The following is a 22,531-nucleotide window of genomic DNA, read 5'->3' as shown; positions in this document are numbered from 1 at the left end:
TGTTTTCATTGTTTCGGCTTGTCAATAATAGCAAACCTGAGATGAGAAATAGGAGCTAAAGCCCGTCACTTCCTGCTTCCAGCAACATATATCAATGTGAAATTCAGTTTTCTTAGCTTGAAGCTGTTTTAATTTCCTGCTACACTGCCTTAATATCCTCACTGGGATCAATAAAGCTTATCTTATCTTTCTGGTCCCCCACCTTGTGTTGGTTGTTTGCTCCTCAGTCTTATACACGCTTTTTCTTTTGTTAATAACAATATCAACAACCTCTCTCTAAGGGCTGGTGCTGGTTAAATGCATTAATTTAGTCAGTTGTACTTAATTCCTCAGGGATATATTTAACAACATTTACTCACACCATGTTAGTGCTGAAAAAAACACAAAATGTTTGAAGCTGTTGCATATTTGGGAAAAACAACATCACAGATGTATTTGATGCATTGTTGGTCTCTTCTTACATTTACGTTTTCCAATTGTTTTCATCCTTGCTAATGCTTCACGATATAGGCTACTATAGGCCTACAGATTATGTTGTGACATTTGGAAATCACCTTGTTGCATCTCGCTTTTTTCAAATATTAATCTTAATGTATCGGTCAGTTTTTTATATTTAAGTTGCATATTTGTACATGACATTGTTAAAATACAAACCCTTTTTAATTAAGTGTAATTAAGAGAGAAGAATACAAATAAGGAAAGACAACAAAGGTCCAGTCAAACGCAAACGAGCGAATTAGTGATTACTCATGGACTTCCCTAGAATATTTGGATATCAGTAAAATAGAAGTAGGCCTATGTGCTTTTTGCGGCGTGTGAGGCTCAGGTTTGGGAATGCTAAATAACTGTTTTTACCTGACGCTGCCCGCCTCCTGCGCGTCTATAGAAAAGAGATCAACTCAGTGAAAGCACCGCCTGCTGACCAATCAGAGCTCAGTGTGCGGAGTTTAAATCTATCAAGTCATATCAGATATCACAGGATAAAGGAAATACAGTTTAAACTGCCTTATGCAGAGAAGACGCCGACGTGTCGCACTTTATCATTCATATAATATCATAATATATCACATTTCCTTATGAGTCAGCTTCTCGAGCCGTATCTGGCCGTGCATCACCTACATTGTCACATACTGTATGCAGAAGTATTATTTTAAGCAACACATTAAGTTGACTAAATACTCAACTCAAATGTAATTAAAGTCAGATCCACTCGTGTCTTAAATGGGGCAGTGATATCATAAAACTGTTGTACGCTTTCAAACACTCTGTAGTTATTTTTTAACCAGTTTTTCTATATTCACCTTGCAGGTGCAACTATGTGGCTTGTATCCTGGNGTTTAAAGTTCATATTTATCTAATATTAGTTTACTTTTCATTAATGAAGTATGACGCTGCGTTGTCCCTATTTGTGATTGGTCAAAATGTGCTAACCCCGCCCCTTTCACGTGAACGCGCTCTCAGCTGGAGAGAGAAACCCTGGCTTGATTTACCGACTAACCAGCGTCGTAGGACCGCTTAGCGAGATCTCGTTTGTTAGGGTTAGTTTAGATAACTCAAAGATATCTAGGGTCTGTTGAACTGGCTTCGTAGTACAGGGCACAGGTGGCTGCATAGCAGCGCTAATGTCAAAGACACTAAACATTATATTTGTATTTTACCAGGATGCAGTGAAACACATATTTGGGAAGGCTTAGCCTTCCCTACAGTACCCGCCGCCCCTGCTTGCATTCATTATGAAAAACTCCAGGCATCCTTTCACTGTTGGGTCTCTTTTACCAGCTCACAGACTGCAGGAGTTAAATAGCCCTAAGCAGATGACTCAACTATTCACACACCTCCTGTAGACACAGCTGAAGCTCAGTCTTCCTGCAAATGAGTTTGTGTCTCTAGCTGCCGGTCCTGTAGTCAGATGGTTCAATGTAAATGCAGCACATTTTAAGAGAAATGTAAAAGAAACGGTGCTAAAGCCTGGGGAGGAACAGGGTGTTAGCCTAGTTTCTCTCTTGGCGGAGTAGCAACAACGATGTTGAGCTTTGTCTCTCTCAGAATAGACCACTGGCTTTCATTTTATCTATTTATTTTACTTTCAGGTGTTTGCCTAGCAGCTCTTTGTCACTCTGTTGTTCTTGTTTTTCTAAGATTTCCTGCACTGCCTGGAGAGGAAAACTATTTATTCACACATGACACAAAGGGGAATAAATAGAGCCTCTTAAAGTGGCAGCACTGATAAATATACTGTCGCAGGGTTGCAGGTCTGTGGAAGATTATAGTTGTGACGGCAAACACCTGATGTTGATGAGTAGCTCTCAGAGTTAAAAGGAACCCCACTGCTTAAGTTTAGCACCAAGTGAGCATTACTTACTTGAACACAGGAAACACATAAATTACTGTTTATGTTGACTGTCCAACATCCTGAGGTGTTCAATGAGATTTCTGAATGTTTGAGGCATTTGAAGACGTGCTCACATCTGGACAGTCCTTTACGAGGCTTAAGACTGGGCTTCCAAAAGGAAAAACTCGCAATGAGCATCTGGGATGGGTTAAAGACGCACGGTGCTTCTGTTTTCTATAATGAAGGTTTTCAGTCACCACAGTCTTGTCATCATAATGTTGGAGTGTGGTAGGGGGGCTGAATTTCACGTTCAGTGTGTACGTAGAGATCAAAGTGGAGAGGTAACTGCAGAGAAAACCGAAAATACTACTGTCACTTTGCTGCACACAAAAAAGATGAAGATGAAGAACTCTGTTGTGAAGATGAGTTGCAGTAGGTATGATGTAGAGGCTCTGGAATGCCAGAGTGAGGAGGGGATGAGGTGGTGAGTTGAAGATTTGACAGCCAAGGCTTCACCACACACAGCCCTGGGCCCTTGGATTAACTTAAAATATTCCACATGTAGTGACATCTGTGTTAGCGCTGCATCGACGCCCAAATTGATCCACCAGGCCACCATGAAAACGCTCAAGCCAAGCCAGTTTTTTAAAGGAAATGACACTAGACGTGGAAAATATGATCTTTTATTTGTATCTCCTTATGTTGGTTGCATGCTGAAGGGAATATGGCATTATTAACACAAACAGTAATGCTGTTGTTACTCAATTAGGGCGCTTTGTCCTGGAAAGAAACAATATATTCTTTATATTGAAGTATATTCTTAATGTTTCTGTTGGTTTCAGTTGTTACACAGATTAAGGACTTAATACTGGTGTTGGCTTTCTTCTTATGATTTCAGCAATCAAACCCTTCTTCTGTGCACATATCCCGAGTCTATACTTATTTATTAACTTATATTAGTGTTTGTTTTACCAGTGAAATAAAATCACATTCTGAATTTGTTTAGAGCCCCTGGTGATGTCTTCAATTAACCTGTTTTGTCTGATTAACTGTTCAAAACCCAAATCTTATAACGTCATACTATATATGAGAAATAAAAGCCATAAATACTTACATTTGATGAGTAGAAACCCAAGAACGTTTGGAATTTCTGATTGAAAAATGACTGAAATGATGAATAGATTATCAAAATAGTTCCCAATGTATTAATGTTCAATTCGACTTATCAGCATTACTTTATTGTTGCAGCTCTTTTTTTGATATACAGCATTGATTTCAATGTACCACACTAAGCAATTGTTTCCCGTACAGTATTTTCACTTTTCTCAGCCTGTGGGCTACTCAATGTACTTTTTTAAAACCAATATGTCCTCTGATTATGTCTGAAAGGGGACCTATAATGCAAAATGCACTTTGTGATGTCTTTTAGACATACATATATGTCCCCGGTGCGTCGGGGAACTCACGCAGCGTCAGAAAATAAAACCCTCTCTCTTTCCCTCCTTACCCAAATCTTTTTAAAACGGGTGTACAACAAGCGGATACAGATTCCATCCGAACTGACGTCAAATCGGCAGCGGACCAACAGAAAGTTGCTATCAGAAACAATGCCTGACGTGTTTTGGACGTCTATTTGTTTACATTAGCAAGCCTCGCTAACACTCAGAGCTAACCTGTACTGAAGAGCAGTGTTTAAAAAGCAGGACATAAAAAAAGAACTCACCTTGTGATAAACCCGCAAGAGAAAANCATTGGCAAGCCTCGCTAACACTCAGAGCTAACCTGTCCTGAAGAGCAGTGTTTAAAAAGCAGGACATAAAAAAAGAACTCACCTTGTGATAAACCCGCAAGAGAAAAAGCCTTTGAGATCCATACTATTTCAGAAATAATCATTGACGTGGTTTAAACAGGATGGCGTTTTATCACAGCAGAATTTAACTTTATCTCCGGTAGAATTCTGATCAGGCATTAGCTCCGCCCCCTCTTCTTTTCTTTTTTTCAAGCTAAGGACCCAAGATCCGCGTTTCTCTAACAGGGCTTCAAAAGAGGGGTTTGAGCAGTATGAGGCATGGCTACAATGGGTGGTCTGTTTGGTATTTTGAAAAAAAAACTTCACAGACATATTTTGTATAGGTATGGCCCTACAACATATGTTTCAAATATAGCATGATAGGTCCACTTTAAGCTAACATGCAAACTGACTGCAACTGAAAAGCATCTGTTATTAATGTGATGATCATCAGCCCTGTTATTGGTCAATCTGAATGTCTGTTATCCTCCTGCTGCAGGTGATGAAAACATACCACATGTACCACACTGAGAGCATCAGTGCAGAGAGCAAGCTGAAGGATGCTGAGAAGCAGGAGGAGAAGCAGTTCAGCAAGTCCGGAGATCTCAACGTTAACCTCCTGCGCCACGAGGACCGCCAACCAAGACGCAGCTTTGTCAGGAAAATAGAAAAAATAAAAGAGAAGGTGAGTCTAAGGGATGTTAAGGTTTTCGTTAATTCAGCTTCAATTTTAAAATACTGAACCATTAAATGGGTATTTAATTGAAATGTGAAAGGGGGAACCCACAGGGAATTAACAGTGAATCTGCAGTTTCTCTCAGCTTGGTTATGTTCGCTAATTGTTTGGTTTTCAGGCCCTTAACACTGTCACTACTCTCATACTGTCATTTTTGGCCAAAGCAGGCAGCTGTATTGATAAAAGAGTCAGATATTGCCCTCAGGAGTTAGTAAAGGCCTAGAGCAGAGCTAACTGGAGAGTGAATATGGGAATTGCATTTGCCAAGTGGTCAGAAACTGGACAGAGGATGAATGACAATGTTGCACCATGTCTGCTGGAACATGCTAACAAGTTGAGCATATCAACTTTAAGTATGTAAATATGTAAGTGTTATTTTAGTTTGTTGCATGTTAAGCAGCTCCTTCTCAAAGCCAAATTAGTAGGTGTGAGGACTTTACTTCTGTAAATGGAGCTCTTTCTTATGGCCCCTACACACGGCGGCGTGCGTTGACGCTTGCCGGCGAGCATGTCTGAAGCTAGACCAACAACCAATCACCTGAATCTCCCGCCCCGGACACACAAGCAACGGTTTGATTGGCTAGAGCTTGTACTGGCATATGATTCGATTGGCTGACGCTTCCGTCGAAGCTTCAAAAGTAGAACATTGCTCTACTTTTGAAGCGAACAAAGCTATGCTTTGCTCCCACAATGCAGTTCGGCAAAGCGTGACGTCACCCCATTCAAAGTGAATGGGCAGAAGCGTTGAAGCAGAAGCGTTGAAGCAGAAGCGTTGAAGCGTCCACGCGTGCCGCCGTGTGTAGGGGCCGTTAAGGTTATTTGGACAGAGTGAGTGGAGGATACGTCACGAACAGGCAGCAATAACATTTCAGAAAGTCTCAGTAGGATCCTGAAGGACTGCAGCCAGATACACACTGAGAAAATAGCAGCAAACAATCCAACTGTCTTTTCATCTTATGGAGATTTCCACTTGTTTAAAATCTTCTCTTCCAGTAGTGTAAGGCTGGTGGCCTCTGGAGCATAATGTACTTCAGATGCTCCGATGCATGTTTTACTTTGGATCTTCTCCCAGAATTTTTCTATGCAAATGAAGCCCCCATCATCTCTCAGGTGCAGGAAATGAAAAGGCTGTCAGGAAGACGGCATCTCTCCCGCCGCAGGCTGAACTGAACACTATTTATAATGCAAAGTGGCAATGAAAGTTGTTTCCTGCTTCTCGTTTCCAAGCTTCTGTCTCAGTACTCTGCCTTCAAACAGGTTAGAGTAGAAATAGCAAGAAATAAAAGTTAATCTATATTCCTCTCAACCACTGCTGACATTTGCATCATAATGGCTCTTTTAAATTGGAAACAAAATGACCATGTGGAATGAAATGAACAAACAAACTATTCAAATAATGGGCAAAATGTCTCTCTCTGCTCAAAAATGATTATGCTTGTGTTGTATTACAAACTACAGTATTGCCTTTCTGAGTCACTAAATTGTTGAGTTGCTAAAGGGAAACTACTTTGTCAAAACTGTTAAGCACACATTTGCAAAATCAATATGTTTTGTTCTATTCAGAGCAATAGTTACTTAATGGAAAATGCTGTCATTTGTCCTTATTCTAGATAACAAGAGAAGTACAATTGTGCAAATGCATTTCTAAATTCAAACTAGAGATACAGTCCCACATTTAGCCAACCATAAATTAAGAGTTAGAGTTGAAGAAACAAATTGTGCTAACCGGCAGATGGTTACCTTAAGCCTATCATAAAGAGGGGAGGGGTTTAACTAGCATGAGTCCAAACACAATATTGTTGTTTTTACAATTGTTTTTTTCTGACATGTTAATAACTGAATGTTTGAGAAGTTGGTAGCTGGATTCTATTACCATTAAAAAAAAAAGGCAGGCTAGCTGTTTCACTCTCTTTATGAAAGCTAAGCTAATCAGCTGCTGGCCCCAGCTTCATTTCACTTAGTGAAGCCAGAGTCTCTTTAAGTGCTCCTCTGTGAGCATCCACAGTCTGCAGTCTGTGCTACTTAAGTGTTTGGAGACGGAATAATGACTAAAAGCCTGGCTGTGGCACTTAACACTTACTATCTAGAGGGACTTTCTCCACAGCCTGTTTCTCCAAACTTTCCCTGCCATCTCTACCTGTCTGATGGTCCCAAAGATGCAGCTGACTGAGCACACACTCAAACCCCCCCCCCCTTCCTACACTGATGTTCTGTCTTCTCATCTGCTCCGTCTCTTCTCTCCTCCCCAGAGGCAAGCAAAGTATTCCGAGAACAAGCTGAAATGCACAAAAGCCCGGAATGACTATTTGTTGAACCTCGCAGCAACAAATGCTGTTGTGGCGAAATATTACATCCATGACGTCTCTGATATGATTGATGTAAGTATGCGCTGGGCACATGTGTTTGTTTACATCTCTCAGCTGGGATTTCTAATGTTGATTTAACTCTGCAGCCCTGTCGCTTTTCTCACCATCTGTTCCTGAGTCTCATTCGCTCTCAGCCTGTTAGCTGTTTGTTTTCAAGCTGCTCTGTCGCCCCACTGAATGTTATGCCATCATTTTTTCATTATTAAGTTCTGCAAAACAAACTAAACACCGACTGACTGCTGTTTCTCATGAATATTAGTTCAGCAATCTGCAGTAACACACAGCTCCAGGAAGATTATATTTGACAAATTATTTCGAGGGACTCCATCAGTGTTGACACCTTCGTCTCATACTCATTCATTTATTTTTGTCGATGCTGCTTTCGGGAGCTTTGCCGGGACAAACACAGCATGTCCTTGTGATTGTCTGCCTCTGATTGTCACCAAGTAAAAAACACGGCCCATGACACACGCAGTCTGTCTCTATTATTTGGCCTTCTGTTGTCTCTCCTTTCATGGATCAGAGTAGAGGAACAGCCTTTGTAACTATGACACTATAATATTCCCTTCAATATAACTTTCAATAATGTCCCCATTTGTGTTTGTCCAGAGAACCTATAAATAAATGAAGTCACTATTATTCAAATGATGAACCAGTGGCACAGCTGGAAGGTCTGATTACCAGGATTTAATAGGGTGAATGTTGAGAAAACCACTAATGGTTGGAAGTCGATCAGAGTCAGCTGGTGAGCAGAGGCTGTGTTAATGCAGCCATGAATGCGGTTAATGTGGCTGGCACAGAGCTCTCAGCCCCAGGTGACCTGCTACCCTGCCGACAAACAGATGAACATTAAGATGGGAAAGCCTTTATTGACCATTTACATTTTTTTAACATTCTGTATTTATTTTTTTCGTGCACATATCTCTCTTCAGGGAGGTTGGACTTTGGGACTTAATTTGCTATTTAATCCTATTCTCAATACATACAGTATGTTGTCTGCTTTTGTTGTGCAACAAAAAAGGGCACCCACTGTTGACTGCTTTCTATTGAGTTTTTCCCATCCCAAACTGATGTTTTCCTTATTTACTGTTTGGGTTGTGCTGCTAGCTATTGTAGACGCTGTAATTGGATTTGTTAGTTGTGAAGCAAATTCGTTTTTTTATAAAATTACATTTTCTGTGTTATTTTCCACATGAAGACAATCTTTCATATCAGGCCTATGTCGCAGAGTTTAAATGACACATGGCAGTATGTGTGGGCTTTGTTGCTGACAATACCAAACACAACACTAAGATTTCTATCAATATAAACCTTTCAGCCCTTTAATGTTTCCCGCCTGGTTCTCACATTTTTGCTTGAGGGCCAACCACCATACGGAGTCACAATGATGACATTTTCCAGGTCAGGCATGATAAGATATGATTTTAGTGAGAATTCTACATTTTAATGAACGCTATTCGAAACAAATTGCAGTTGAAATAGGATGGAGAGTATGTCTCTGATGTATGCAGTGTGATGGTGGTATGTTGTTTTGTAAGTGGACATACAAAGATTTCCCTGCCTCTTTGCTGAGCAGCTGTGATGGATCCAGTCTCTTGAAACTGAAAGGTCCATGTCGTTCCAAATCCTGCTGAGCTGCAGGGAATAGGATTGTGAGCTTGACTGGTTTGGCTGCCACAAGCGGTGCAGAGGTTTGTCGTGTCAGAGTAACTGCACACCACACATCAAACCAGACGCTCACGCAGCAAGAAGTCAGATTTGTCAGTCAGCATCAGAGACTTTTAAACTGTTAAAGTGTAATTTGGACAACATGTGGAGCTTATTCTTTACTGCCGGGAGCTGATGAATGCTGTGAAGAGGGAGTTTGGTCAGTGGTGTCAGCTTGATACATTATTTAAAATTCTGCTTGGAAATAAGCTTAACATGACTTTAATTACCTCCATTGAGAAATGTAATTCTTGCAGCACCATGAGGTAGACTAAGGTATACAGCAACGAAAAAAGAACAACACAATAATTCAGTACATTTTGGTTTTGCATGCATATCATCTATTGTGGGGCCAACTGTCCAACTGCGTTTAAATGTAGTAATTGTATCATGTTTGAGTTTTTTTTGCTGAGGGTGAAATAACTTGTATATAACTTTATTAACCAAATTAGAGACAGCCCTTAATTTAAACATGAATAAGAAGCATGTTAAACAAATGACACATATTTGCAAGTAATAACATGCAGCCAGAATATAATATGTTTGCATAGCTCTAATGAGAAAGAAAAGACATATTAAAAAAAAAAAGGAAATTGGTCAACAGTATTTTGATTCAAGAGTGCATCTAATCTCCCCGCTTCCTTCAGGCAGCCACTGCAGTTATGAATGTGTTTTGACAAATTGTACTTGTTTAAAAGAAGCTAATTGGCTGCCTTTAGTCTTTAGTCTATTGACTGAGTGGTGCAATGATGCTTGTGCACCAAAGTAGAGAGACTTCTTCCTCGGTCCTCTGGAGTGTTAAAGAGTGTTTACTTAGTCATTCACAGAGCTGTCAGCTGCCTCAAGCTCGCTCTGAACCTCCTCACTACCATCTTCTGCCTAATGAGGTTACTTCATCCAGCTCTGTGTGATAAGACTCTGTAATTATCCCTACTGTCCTACTGTGCTAGCTCCTGTAATTCTGTGAACTCTACTTCTATTTTAGAACGGTAACAAGTAGCAGGATGTAATTTGGAATTTAGTTCATTAAATAGGTCTGAACATGATGGAAAGTGCTCAAGCTAACATACTTTTCAACTTAACCTGTGCACATTCTTCCACATTCCCTGAAATATTTATAACGATTTTTGCTTTATCTCCACAGTGCTGTGACCTGGGCTACCATGCTAGCCTTGCACGCACTCTCAGGACCTACTTATCTGCCGAGTACAACTTGGAGACATCACGCCATGAGGGACTGGATATCATAGAGAATGCGGTGGACAACCTGGATAACCGCAGTGACAAGCACAAGATCATGGATATGCATAACCAGGTGTTCTGCCCTCCAATGCGCTTTGACTACCTGCCACACATGGGAGATGAGGTGAGATTCTTTAGCCATCAGGCTGCACAAAAAAGGGTCAACAATGTAACACATAAACATCAAATATACACTGTTTTTCACAATAACTTTACCGGCACACGTATGTACATGTAAATATATTGAATATGTATATATGGCCCAAATATGTATATAATTATGTTCATTTAATTTATTTCTTATTTTAAAGTTACTTAACTGTATTTCATTTTAATTTGATCTTTAATTTGATTAATCTTTGATCTTGTGTGAATCTGTGCCGTCCTGTTATACAATCTTACCCTGTTGCTGTTTAAACTGATTAATTTCTCCACGGGGATTAATAAAGGTCAATCTTATCTTATCTTAATATTGACTTTTAAAAAGTGTCTATTCAGGTCTCAGATGGATCAGTTATGTCTCTTGTAACCCTCCTCTTCCTCCTCAGGTGTGCCAGGTGAGCGCCCAGCAGCCGGTCCAGACTGAACTCCTAATGCGCTACCACCAGCTGCAGTCTCGCTTAACTACGCTGAAGATTGAGAATGAGGAGGTGAGGATTTATGATGTCCCTGTGTTTGTCCAGCGTCCAATCCAGCACTTCCTTCAGCCCCACCCCCCAAAAAACAAAAAAGCCCAGCTCATTTCCCCCAGAGCCAAGTAGGAGGGCCACATCACCATCTGTTCTCTTTGCAATTACTCTCCAATGACCTTTGCTCTGCGGGAGGCAAGAATATATTAAGATCATCACAGCACCAATGTTATGTTTTCTATGAAGTTATATATAAAACTGTCTGTTTTGTAATGAAAATGGGACTTTTTCATTAAAAGCCGCAGAGACAAATATGCAAATGGATGTTATAATAACCTGGCCATGTAGAGTCTTCTGTGCCAATGGCTCTGCCTCTTCCCTGTCTCCCCGTGTTTTGTGCTTCGGAGGATAATGGACGAGCGCTGCCATTACTGTGAATGAGCTTTATCAATCTCAGCCCTAAACAAAAAGCCTCCTTCAGTAATTTCACATACAATTTGTTTCTGTGCCAGGCACGCTTCATTTTTATGTCTTAGTCTGATGTATGCCTGATGTGCAGGTTGCTCTGGAGTGATATTTGAAGGCTGCTTGATGTCATTTCAGTGTAATTCAAGGTCATTTGTTGTTCTGGGGACAATTTGTCTTTGATATAAATATGCTAGTGCTGTAAATCACTCACTCTTGCCCTTGAAAGGATCATCAGTTTCTTTGGTTCCATCAAGGCTTGTGAATAAATAGCTACAAAAAGGGAAATATGAGCAAGACATATTGGTAAGATATGATGACCATTTGTCATCTTCGTCCCTTTCTATTTCCCCCCCATCTGTGCAGGTGAGAAAGACCTTGGATGCCACCATGCAGACGCTGCAGGACATGCTGACGGTAGAGGACTTTGACGTGTCGGATGCCTTCCAACACAGCCGCTCCACTGAATCCATTAAGTCCGTGGCCTCCGAGTCCTACATGAGCAAGCTGAATGTAGCCAAGAGGAGGTCGAACCAACACGAGACTGAAATGTTTTACTTTTCTGTGAGTTCAAGTGGATTTCGATCTGTTTATCCTTCCGAACTGTTAATGTCCGCCGGCCTGCTATGAACTACAGCTTTGCGGCACTTTTAAAAATCAAGCCATCAGTCATCATTTCAACATGTTTAAAAATAGGAATTAAATTAAAGCTGGAACAGATTGAATTTATGCTGAATTGAATTGTTTAACTGGGCTAATGTAACACTGGATTAGTGCTGCTCGCTGATTGTTGCCTTTATCGGTCTCTGCAGAAATTCAAGGAGTACCTCAACGGCAGTAACCTCATCATTAAGTTGCAGGCCAAGCATGACTTACTGAAGCAGACGCTGGGCGAAGGTAGGGAATATTCTCCATTTGTCTTCCTCTATGACCCTCAGAATCACACAGCTCTGTTAAATCAATGCCTTCAGGGTTATAGTGGTGCAGGTCTTATCTAAACATCAGCAGGGAATGAGGTGTGGGAGGCTTCAAAGACAACATTTTTTAGGGAAGCAGGAAGGAGAGAGGAAATGAGAGCTGATATTCAAATGGGAAACTATCACACCAAAAGCAGGCTACATCTACTTTGAGCTATCCATTCCCCCTTCTACTTATCTCCATTGGTTGAAGTATTATCCGGTTAGTGTCTTGATGGTAAAGCCGCAGGGAGGGTTTCCATTTCCAGCCTCTGAGAGAAGGGCTTCCCTTGGCCCCTCCCTTCCCCAGGGGTCCCCTTGTCACCTCAGCCGTGAACAGTTTACGCCCAATCAATCAGCAGGACCAAACCCAGGCCCGTTTCTGCAGCTGCTCCTGCATCAGGGGTTCACCTTATAGAAAAGGGCATCAGGCACAGACAGCTGAGGCCTTGTGACACTAATGAATACTTCTACATTTCACACCTTGGATTAATGAATTCAAGTCTTTACTTAATTATTTATTTTCCTTTATTCACTCTGTAGTAAACTACCAACTGAATGCTTTTTGCACTCGTAAAACTCACATTATAAATCTCTGGACAGCTCTATTTGTATGTCCGCAGTGGAGCAGGTGATAGAGTGCATAAACAAGGCATATGGCGTCTCTAGGTACCACCCATGTTTAATTATTCAGATGATCAATCAGGGTTGTGTTGTGCTCATTAGCTTGTCGTTTCACACCCAAAATAGCGTTAGAGTATGCGTGTGGTTGTTTGTGAGCATGACAGAGGGAACAAGATATGACTGGTGAGTGCCACATGGCGTTCACATCTTGCTGCATGTATTAATAAAAACATTATATAAATCACTGGCACCAGTCAAGATGGGGCTAGGATATATGCCAGGCCTTGTTTCCAAATAAGGAATCACCATTTCCCTTTGTTCAGCGACATTTATTTGTACATATTTTAAGTTTATATAATACGTATTTCTCTATCATTGAGGCACTTTATTTGATGAAATTAGGGGAAAATCAACATAGACTTTTTGGATCATGCTTGAGAAAATGTGTGTGTAATTTTGAGGTTGGTTGGCCAGACGTAGACAGAGGCTATCACTCAAAGGAATGGTGCCTGGGAAATGTGCTGTTGTTTCTCCACATGAATGCTTCAGAGACCCTGTCCCATCTGCCAGAATGATGTGTTGAGAAATGGGTTCGCCTTTGCTCTTTCTGTCCATTGGTAGATGGATAAGAGATGAAATTATGTTGGAGTGCTTTTTTGTACATTGACTGCCTTCCAGTTCATAATCCAGTTGTCACTGCCGGACAAAGACACACTCCTACTCTGAGTTCATAAAGACAAGCTAGGTCATCTTTCAATTAACCTAAGACCAAAGGACTGTGTTATCAGTTGAAACATATTTTTGACATATTCCTAAATAAGTGAAGAACAATATAGCTGGATTTAATTATGACCTCAGACTGTATCAGAGTTTTCTCTATACATATGCCTATAACATGTGCGTGTATTGTTGGAAACTGATAACAAAAGACTCGGTGAACCAGTGCAGACTTCCCCAACAAATAGACACTGCAGCCGCAACCCCCCCTTTCCTTCGCTCTGCGAGGAGGCCTCTAACCCCACAGGGTCCTCTCGGTCCCCTGTGGATTCAGCGACGACTGCTCAATAGCTTTGTCCAATGAATGGTGTTAGCACTGCTCCATTCATCTCTCTCTCAATAGTCATGTTGTGTACCATCAAACCATTCAGTGACAGTGGACACTGGAGTCTGTATAATATGTACCACAGTGACAAACATGTCCCTCTTGTCTTGTTTTTTCCACAGGGGAAAGGGCTGAGTGTGGAACTACAAGGTATGGTGTCCTTTGCCTTTCACTCACACAGCATCTGTAGCATTTCTTCAGATAGCTAGAACATATAAGAAAGGAAGACAAAAGCTTGTCAGCTGTTGTTTGAACACTCCAATCGATATACACATATTTAAATAATTATATAAATAATTTAAAAACATCAATAATTATAATTTTTTTAAATATTTAACTAAATCTAATAGCAACATTGCAGTCAATACATATCAAGCAACATCTCCAAACAAAGGCCATGCTCAGTTTGTTTACAGACAAAAAAATAAAAAAATAATTTTACTTTCACTTTAAAAAAATGACATGTTTGCTTATACATCAACATAATGCTATTGTGGTTCCAAAAACGTCACACTGAATTTTTCAAAAGAAAGAAAGAGAGTTTACATATGCCCTCATGATTTTATACTGGTTAAATCTCTAGTAAAAGCTAAAAAGCGATTGTTTTTCAAAAGTTTCTTACCTTTCTTTCACTAATTTCATAAAACAGAGGGTTGTTTTACTGCTCTGTTTGAGTGACGGTTTTGGAGATTTGTAATACCTGAGTTTGAACCTCCATGGTTTTAAAGTTTTTCACAAAGTATTTGGTGTTTTTGTACCCTTTGTCCACCATTTCACAGGCCGCCCACACTTCCCCCTAAACCACAGAAATTGCGGAAGCCTAGGCCACGCTCTTCGTATAACCATAAGCTGTTTAACGGCAATATGGAGACCTTCATTGAGGTACCTCTGGTGGTAGTGTATGACTGTGGAGCAGGAGGGGAAGGCAGCAAGATGATTTCATCTTATTCTCTTCCTAACTTTGGCCTTATATCCCTCCCTCTTCCAGCTGCCCTTGATTATGATATAACGCCTCTGTTTAACCTCTAATCCTCCTCGTTCCTTCATGGTTGTGGCAATGCAGCGACAGTCAGCTCTCTCTTTATTCCCTTCCAGAACAACTCACCATCTCATACTTTATTTCTAGACCCCTGACTCTCTCTAGACGATTGAGAGGCAGCAGTGGATCTGCTCTGCCCCTCACTGCACCCACCAACCCTTTACTGCATCTCTGTAGCTTTCCTATTGCCGCTCGCTGTGCTTAGCCTTCTTTAACCTCCAGAGGGGTCATTTGTTATCTGAGCTTTTCTAACTCTTTGCTTCTCTGCCCTCTCTTCCTCTGCTACTCTGTGCTTTGCGGCTTTATGTCCCAGAGGAAGAAGGAATGCCCGCGCCCGCATTCAGGTACCGCTGCTGTTAGAGAGTATAGGTCAGGACACAAGGGCACTAAACTTTTAGACTAATAGTAGATATATATACTGGCTTCTGCTTGGGCTGCTCTATCATACTGCTTCGGGTTTTATTCAAACATTTAATATTAATAACAGTTGCTTGTATTTTGGATATTTATTTTTCTTTGTTTAACAGTGCTCAGGATTTGCTTAATAAATGTTAAACAAGTTTGTGATTAAATGGAGCAAGATACTTGTATATCTTTAATATGAACTAGAACATGGGATTTGTGATTTCCATGCATAGATAAGTGAATATTGTGACATGATTAATTATTCAGTGTCTAAATATAGAACATTCCGAAATCGTACAGTCAAAAAATTGCGCTGTATAAAGTTTTCACAAAATAATATATGTTTTGCTTTACTTTGTCCTGCTTTTTGCTTGTTTTTTTAATTTTGTATACAATATTTCATTTCAGGATTCTGGTCAACCAATCCCACTGGTTGTTGAAAGCTGTGTAAGACACATCAACCTATACGGTGAGTTTTACATTATTTTGCTGTGACTTTACTTTCGAGCGAAAGGGCAGAAAGGAAAGCAAGATATAAAGTCCTCCTTCAGCCTGATAAGAAGTGACAGCAGCTGTTGGATGAGGCAATCTATTTCCACAAATAGGTACAGAGCCTGACCTGCTCTGCACCTCCAGCCTCTGAGGTGCTCAGCTGCCTCCCAGTGAAGTGACAAGCTTATAACAATAGATCACACACAGAGAGTTTTGAAAGTCCCATTGGTCTTGGTTTAGTTATTTCACCCCCCACCCCCCTCAACCCTTTTTATAACTCCTCCCTGTCTACCTTCACATCTGTCTTCAGCTCATTGCTGTGGCCTGGAGGCCTTTCCCCTGGATCTGGACCTAATGAAACTACAGAAAACTGATTAGGAACCCTTTAACTGAAACCATATGCTGCAGCCTCACTAAGGGGCCCTCTGGTGGAAAAATACGCATCTCCCTTTATGACTAGATTACATTTCCTGCTCTGTGTTATGTGTTTCCAGTGGGCTTTCATGAAGCTGGCACTGGGGTTTGAAGATAATGGTAGCTTGCGTAACCCTGAATCCCCAATTTCTGGGTTGTATTTCTTTCAGGCTTGCAGCAGCAAGGCATATTTCGTGTGCCGGGTTCACAGGTGGAAGTCAATGACATTAAGAACTCATTTGAGAGGGGTGAGTCAAAGGAAGACAGCGTTCACATACACTTTTTTAAGGTCACAAATCATGTACAGCATAAACCCATCTAATGTCACAATGAAAGCATGCATATTTTTCCAAATCAGGTGAAGATCCCTTGGTTGATGACCAGAATGACCATGATATCAACTCAGTGGCAGGGGTGCTGAAGCTCTACTTCAGGGGACTGGAGAACCCCATCTTCCCAAAGGAGCGCTTCCTGGACTTCATCTCTACTATCAGTGAGTCACACACAGCAGAACATATTTAAAGCCATTGCCGTCATGATTGTGCCTGGTAAATGGAAAAGAGAAAACACACTTTGCAGAAACTCAGCTTTACTGAAAAAGCAAAAGGCATGCAGGGCAGCACATGGAAGCAATCTCAACACCATTGCCCTTTGCCTGATATTTAACAGAAAGCCAGTAGGAAGAGGAGAGTGTGGGCCGCATCAGTCTGCCGTGTGCGAGTTCACCACAGAATCATTTCCCCGCTGTTTCTACAGTAATAGTTTGATCACACAGTGTGCTTTAGGGGTCTGGTGAAAGGCAGGAGAGGGCAACTATTAAAGTGTCGAATAACAGACTTCTAACTTCCCTGCCTTTTCCTTCTGCTTACTTTGATCAATTCTACATGCTAAGGTTTAGTATGGTCTTTCGGTGTACAGTATTGTAAAAGGCTTGGTACCTACTGTATATATAAAAGTTTAAAAGCTATGTTTGTTTCTTTTATTGCTGTGGAAAGCCTTGTTGTTAACCTTTCTATCCCTTTTTTTGTTTCAGAGCTTGAGACTGGAGCTGAGAGAGCTCATCACATCCAACAGATTACTGTGACGCTTTCCCGCACCATCATCATCGTCATGAGATACCTTTTTGCTTTTCTCAATCAGTAAGTTTGTACAAATTCACATTTTATTTGAATCCACAGGTCCTGGTATGTACAGACAAGCATGTAGATGAGTGTATTGTTGGACAGACATCAGTGCTTAACAGTTAATACATCATAAACTTAACTTACATGTAAATGTACTTAAAAATGGGAAAATCTATTTCAATCAAGAATAGTATTCGAAAATATAGTTGGGAAAATAACACACGTAATTTATTGCTACGTCTGTCTGCAGCGATTTAGGAGTTATTTATGGGCTCGGAAACTCATGTCTCACTGAAGTAGTATACCTGTCCTCTTATAATGGATGTTTTAAATGGTCCTTTTTACTGGGGTTGCCTGCAGAACAAAGAGTTTGATTTGGAACACAAGGTTTTACTCTGCTCTTCTGTACCCCCCTTCACTGCTGGAGCTGTTCCAGCTGTGGTTTTACTGCTCAGCCTCAGCTTGTTGATAATGTGCAAGGACTGATTATGACTTCCTCTTACAGCATTGAATGATTTGGTTACCCATAGTGGGCTGTGGCATGCGCTAGTCATTTCCAGATAGGCGAAGACTGATCAGGGAGATTTTCAAGCACATTTCTAACTAAGCTCTGCAATAAAGCATGTAACACTGTACGTCAAAGCGGAATTTATGTGACACCAAACTCTGACTCTCTATTGGATTTGACTGCTCTATAGTTCTGCTTAAGGCAGGATTGATCACTTAAAGCAACTCTTTTCAGTATTTTTAACAATGGATTACGTGACTGCTTGGATAAAAACAGCGTCTCAGTTTTCCTCAGCTCTCTGTAGCTTTTTTACTGTTATTTGGCTCCCCCTTTCTTTTCTGGTTCAGTCTTGTTTTCGGCCGCAGAAGGCTGTGGTTTTCAGCTAAGAAGACGTACGCAACGTGGCCAGACACAAACACCACATTTAGCAACTATCTGGTGAACATACAGTAGGGGAGCATTTAGCTGCAAAAGAGACAGATATTTCCCTGAACTCTTTTTTAATACCAAAAACCAAACCAAAAAGAGGGGATCTTCAATGTAATTTCTCCAGGTGCCCAAACACATGAACCCAGTTAGATGGTAATGTTGATCTTGGTCTGCTAAATGTATAAAGATACTGTTTACTCATGCATCATAATAAATGTCCTTATTGGGTTTGCTGCTTGTTTGCACTGTCCACAAGTTACCAACAATACATTCATTGTAGCAGGGTAATAATAAGTGCTTTATGATATTGATATACATATTTTAAAAGTAAACAAAAGGATTGCCCAATCACAAAATATAAACTTTCAAATTGATTAACTATAGTCTTCTAACACAGACTACCGATAGAAGGCAACTTCATTTAAACAAACTTTATTTTATGTGATGTTTAAGCTCGCTTTCATCATTCAACACACAATGTTCTCCTCTCCTGTCCACTCAGTCTCTCCCAGTACAGCGACGAGAACATGATGGATCCATACAATTTGGCAATTTGCTTTGGTCCAACCCTGATGCCAATCCCGGACGGATATGATCCTGTATCGTACCAGGCACATGTCAACGAGGTCGTCAAGACCATCATCATGCACCAGGAACTCATCTTTCCCAATCAACGTGAGCTGGACGGCCCCGTCTACGAGAAGTGCATGAGTGGGGGGGAGGAGTACTGGTTAGTACAATTCATTTGAGACTAGATTTCTCTTAGATCTTGAATTATGCTCAGAAAACACATTTTGTCATCTTCCAATGTCTAAGTTGTCTTTTTACTTTCCCTTTGCTCTCACAGTGACAGCCCACACAGTGAACCAGGAACTATTGACGAGGCTGACAATGGAACTGAACCGCACACCAGTGATGAAGGTCAGCATATCATAGTAGCCATTTTGTATCTATTTCCTATGAATGGGCCTCGTTATTACCCAGTTACAGCCAGGGAATGGAAATGTTGGTCTTTGTGGTATAGACTTAACTCTTCAACTTCCGGATGGATTGGACCTCTTGTCCGACCTGTAAGTTGACATTTGTGGTTTGGAGCTAAGTTTTCTATCAAATAGATGGATTTCCATTAAAGTTGGTACAGATATTCAGGTTTTCCTCTAAGAATAAATTGTTACAACTTTGGAGATTAACTGAATTTGCTGGCAATTTGCCATCGTCAGGTCAACAAGCCATGTTTCTGATTTATTCTGTCCAATGTTAGTAGCCATCTGAACTCTAGGTCTTAACTGTGCAGTCAATACCAGTGAATATATTAGGATTATTTGCTCTGATTCTACAGCATTCACTGAGAAGTGTAACCGTTTGTATTACTATACTACTTTGCATACAAAATACAAAAAATAAACAAAGAGAAGTTTGAATCTTTGCAAATAGTCTCACATGTTATTCACAAGAGAATATATATGACCTGATTTTAGAAGCCTTCGTAGATAAGAAAGCAATACAACCTGACCTTTTTTATGAAGTGCTTTTGTCTGAGAGGTGAGTGAGGTTTCTGCTGCAACAGCTTATGATTGCAATGGCTTATGTGATGTTTGAAGCTGGAGGCAAGTTGAGTAAACAGTGTTGGCATGCAGCACTGCCTCTTTGATCCGTCTTTCTGTGTGTGTGAGTCTCTCTCCTCTCTCCTCCCCTGCTCGCTCTTTGTTCAGTGTTAGTCAGCAATTCTCCTGAGACTTTCTCCTTTGTGCGGGATTTACCCAATTCTCCTCTGAGCTTTGAATGCATAACTGGGCCAGGCCCAAAAGCCAAATCAAGGGTAATACACAGAATAATATCTCCTTTGCCGCATGTGAACAGTCAGTGGACTGGTCTAAGAAGTATGGAGTGTGTGAGGTCGGACTGGGGTCACACTATCTTTGAGCTTAGCTTGTGCTGTTGGTTGCTTTTGTATTGAGTGCTGACCCTTGCTTTTTTTTGTGCTCTTATTTGAAAAAGCAATCATGGGCTTCTGTGTTTCACTGTAGTTTCTTTAGCGGTCGATGTCCTTAGCTTTAGTTGTCATGGAAGAAAAAATAAGTTGGTGTCAGATTTAAAACCAAGCAACCACACTCTACCTTTTCTATTTTAATAACTCTCAAACTCATACCAAGTTTGGAAAGAAATACGCTTTTTATCTTCAATCACTGTTCTCTTATACATCTTTGTGCCCAAAAACAAAACTGTGTGTTTAAGATAACTGAATGTTGTCAACTGTACAGTTTACTCTTACTGACCCCTGCTGGCTGGTATGGTGAAATACACTGAAGATAAGAGCTTTCTTTTGTAATATAATCACAAAAATACTAATTTTTTCAGACTTAAATCACTTAAAAACCGTTTGTCATGCAATCATTAGTACAATTATTATTACTCCCATGTTAAAATGCAGCTTTGTGGCTCTGTAGTATGTCTGATTTACAGTGCAGAGTGACATGCGGCAAAGATTGAAATTAAAAGCAAACATCTTATGTCTTAATGTTTGAGTAATATATGTACTGTAAGGTCCAGGATTTTGAATTGTGTTGTTGAGTAAGCCATGTTGGGGTCTGTCAAGAAGTTGATTAGGTTTGTATGGATTTTATGTTTTCAGAGGTTGAACAGATTGAGGCCATCGCTAAATTTGATTACGTGGGACGCACTCCCAGGGAGCTGTCCTTCAAGAAGGGAGCATCTCTGCTTCTGTACCACAGAGCGTCTGAAGACTGGTGGGAGGGACGCCACAATGGTGTGGATGGCCTCATCCCACATCAGTACATTGTGGTACAAGATCTGTGAGTAATGGCAGAATGTGTTTTTGTACTGTGTTTATCTTGTGTCATGTAATCTTCTCACTTCACAAAACTCTTGGCTTTGATTAAGATACTGTTCCTTTATTGAATTATTTTAATTGGTTTTTCTGTTCTTTATGTGTGTATCTTATACTCACTATCAATGCCTCTGCTCTTTCAGGGATGATGCTTTCTCTGATAACCTCAGCCAGAAAGCGGATAGTGAAGCGAGCAGTGGACCACTGCTGGATGATAAGGGCTCATTCAAAAATGATGCCCCTTCACCCTGTGAACCATCACCTGATTACAACTTTGGTGGAGTCATGGGGAGGTAGATACATTAAGAGTAAAACCTATTTGTTCCCTATTTGTTATTTTGTTATATGTCGTTGCTGCTATATTGTACTGCCATGTGGTAAATACTCGTGTATGCTGCTCTTGCTCTTTTGCACTTTTTGCATATCATGTATTTTGTTTTTGCTATGTTTGTAAAATGTAATTTTCTTAAATGTTTTATGTGAGGGACTGCGGATGGAAATTAGCTCAAAGCTAAATCTGGCACTGTTACACTTGACACATTTGAATGTTTTAAGTGTTTATTACTGTGCATTGTCCCTGCCAAATAAGCGATTAAATTAAATGAAAAATTGTTCCCAACGTTCTTTTGAGTGCTATTGAAAAGATTTCTGGTTTGACCTTGTAATCTGATCACTCTGCAGGGTAAGACTACGGTCAGATGGAGCTGCAATCCCTCGTCGTCGGAGTGGTGCAGAGACCCACAGCCCAACCAGAGGGGCCGACACCCCGCCACGGGCTGCAGCCTGTCCCAGCAGCCCCCACAAGGTTTCCATCAGCAAGGGGCGTATTGAGAGCCCAGAAAAGAGGCGCATAGGCACCTTTGGCAGTTCAGGAAGCATCAACTACCCAGAAAGGAAGGCCTATCCTGAGGGCCACCCTCTGAGACCGGTGCCTGGGGCCACTCGCCACAGCAGCCTCGGGGACCACAAATCACTTGAGACTGAAGCTCTGGCTGATGTAAGTGTGGGAAAGGGAGAAGACATGGGAAAATTCCTACAGACAAACAGAAGTATCTTTTGATACAATTGTTTTGTGTCCAGTAATGATATGAAGTGTCTTGTAATTATAGCATATAATAGGATTTAGAATGTTTGGTAGAATAGATCCAGGAGAGATCCAATCTGAGAGCCGCAGACCTGGAATAAATGTCAGGGTCAATGCAGCCTGGAGATAGACACAGAGGCATGGACCTGAATAACAAGAGCATGAAAGGTTTAAATATTCCTCATCAGCTAATTTCTGCAACATTAGATCGAAACACGATCACTTTTCAAAATGGTAAAA

The 22,531-nt window shown here is 40.8% G+C and overlaps 1 protein-coding gene across 3 annotated transcripts in view; it reads left to right on the top strand.

Annotated features, from left to right (window-relative positions):
* LOC104950922 (SLIT-ROBO Rho GTPase-activating protein 3) overlaps positions 1–21,504 on the top strand; it is a 47,615-nt gene extending 26,111 nt beyond the window's left edge. The window contains exons 5-20 of one of the 3 annotated variants that reach the window (XM_010777521.1): positions 4,621–4,806; positions 7,107–7,235; positions 10,075–10,296; positions 10,721–10,822; positions 11,633–11,830; positions 12,079–12,163; positions 14,071–14,098; positions 14,728–14,830; positions 15,801–15,861; positions 16,469–16,546; positions 16,657–16,791; positions 17,332–17,437; positions 18,862–19,089; positions 19,207–19,280; positions 20,992–21,172; positions 21,351–21,504. In XM_010777521.1, coding sequence (XP_010775823.1) covers positions 4,621–4,806; positions 7,107–7,235; positions 10,075–10,296; positions 10,721–10,822; positions 11,633–11,830; positions 12,079–12,163; positions 14,071–14,098; positions 14,728–14,830; positions 15,801–15,861; positions 16,469–16,546; positions 16,657–16,791; positions 17,332–17,437; positions 18,862–19,089; positions 19,207–19,280; positions 20,992–21,172; positions 21,351–21,504 — 2,070 coding nt within the window. The other 2 variants (XM_010777523.1, XM_010777522.1) reach the window with 2 other exon arrangements.
* Positions 21,505–22,531: the final 1,027 nt, after the last annotated feature.

This window comes from Notothenia coriiceps, unplaced genomic scaffold (genome assembly GCF_000735185.1).
Source record: "Notothenia coriiceps isolate Sejong01 unplaced genomic scaffold, NC01 NC01_scaffold00018250, whole genome shotgun sequence".
NCBI classification, from domain to species: Eukaryota; Metazoa; Chordata; class Actinopteri; order Perciformes; family Nototheniidae; genus Notothenia; species Notothenia coriiceps.
Note: the sequence above shows the minus strand (reverse complement) of the source record. Positions and strands in the feature narration are given on the sequence as shown.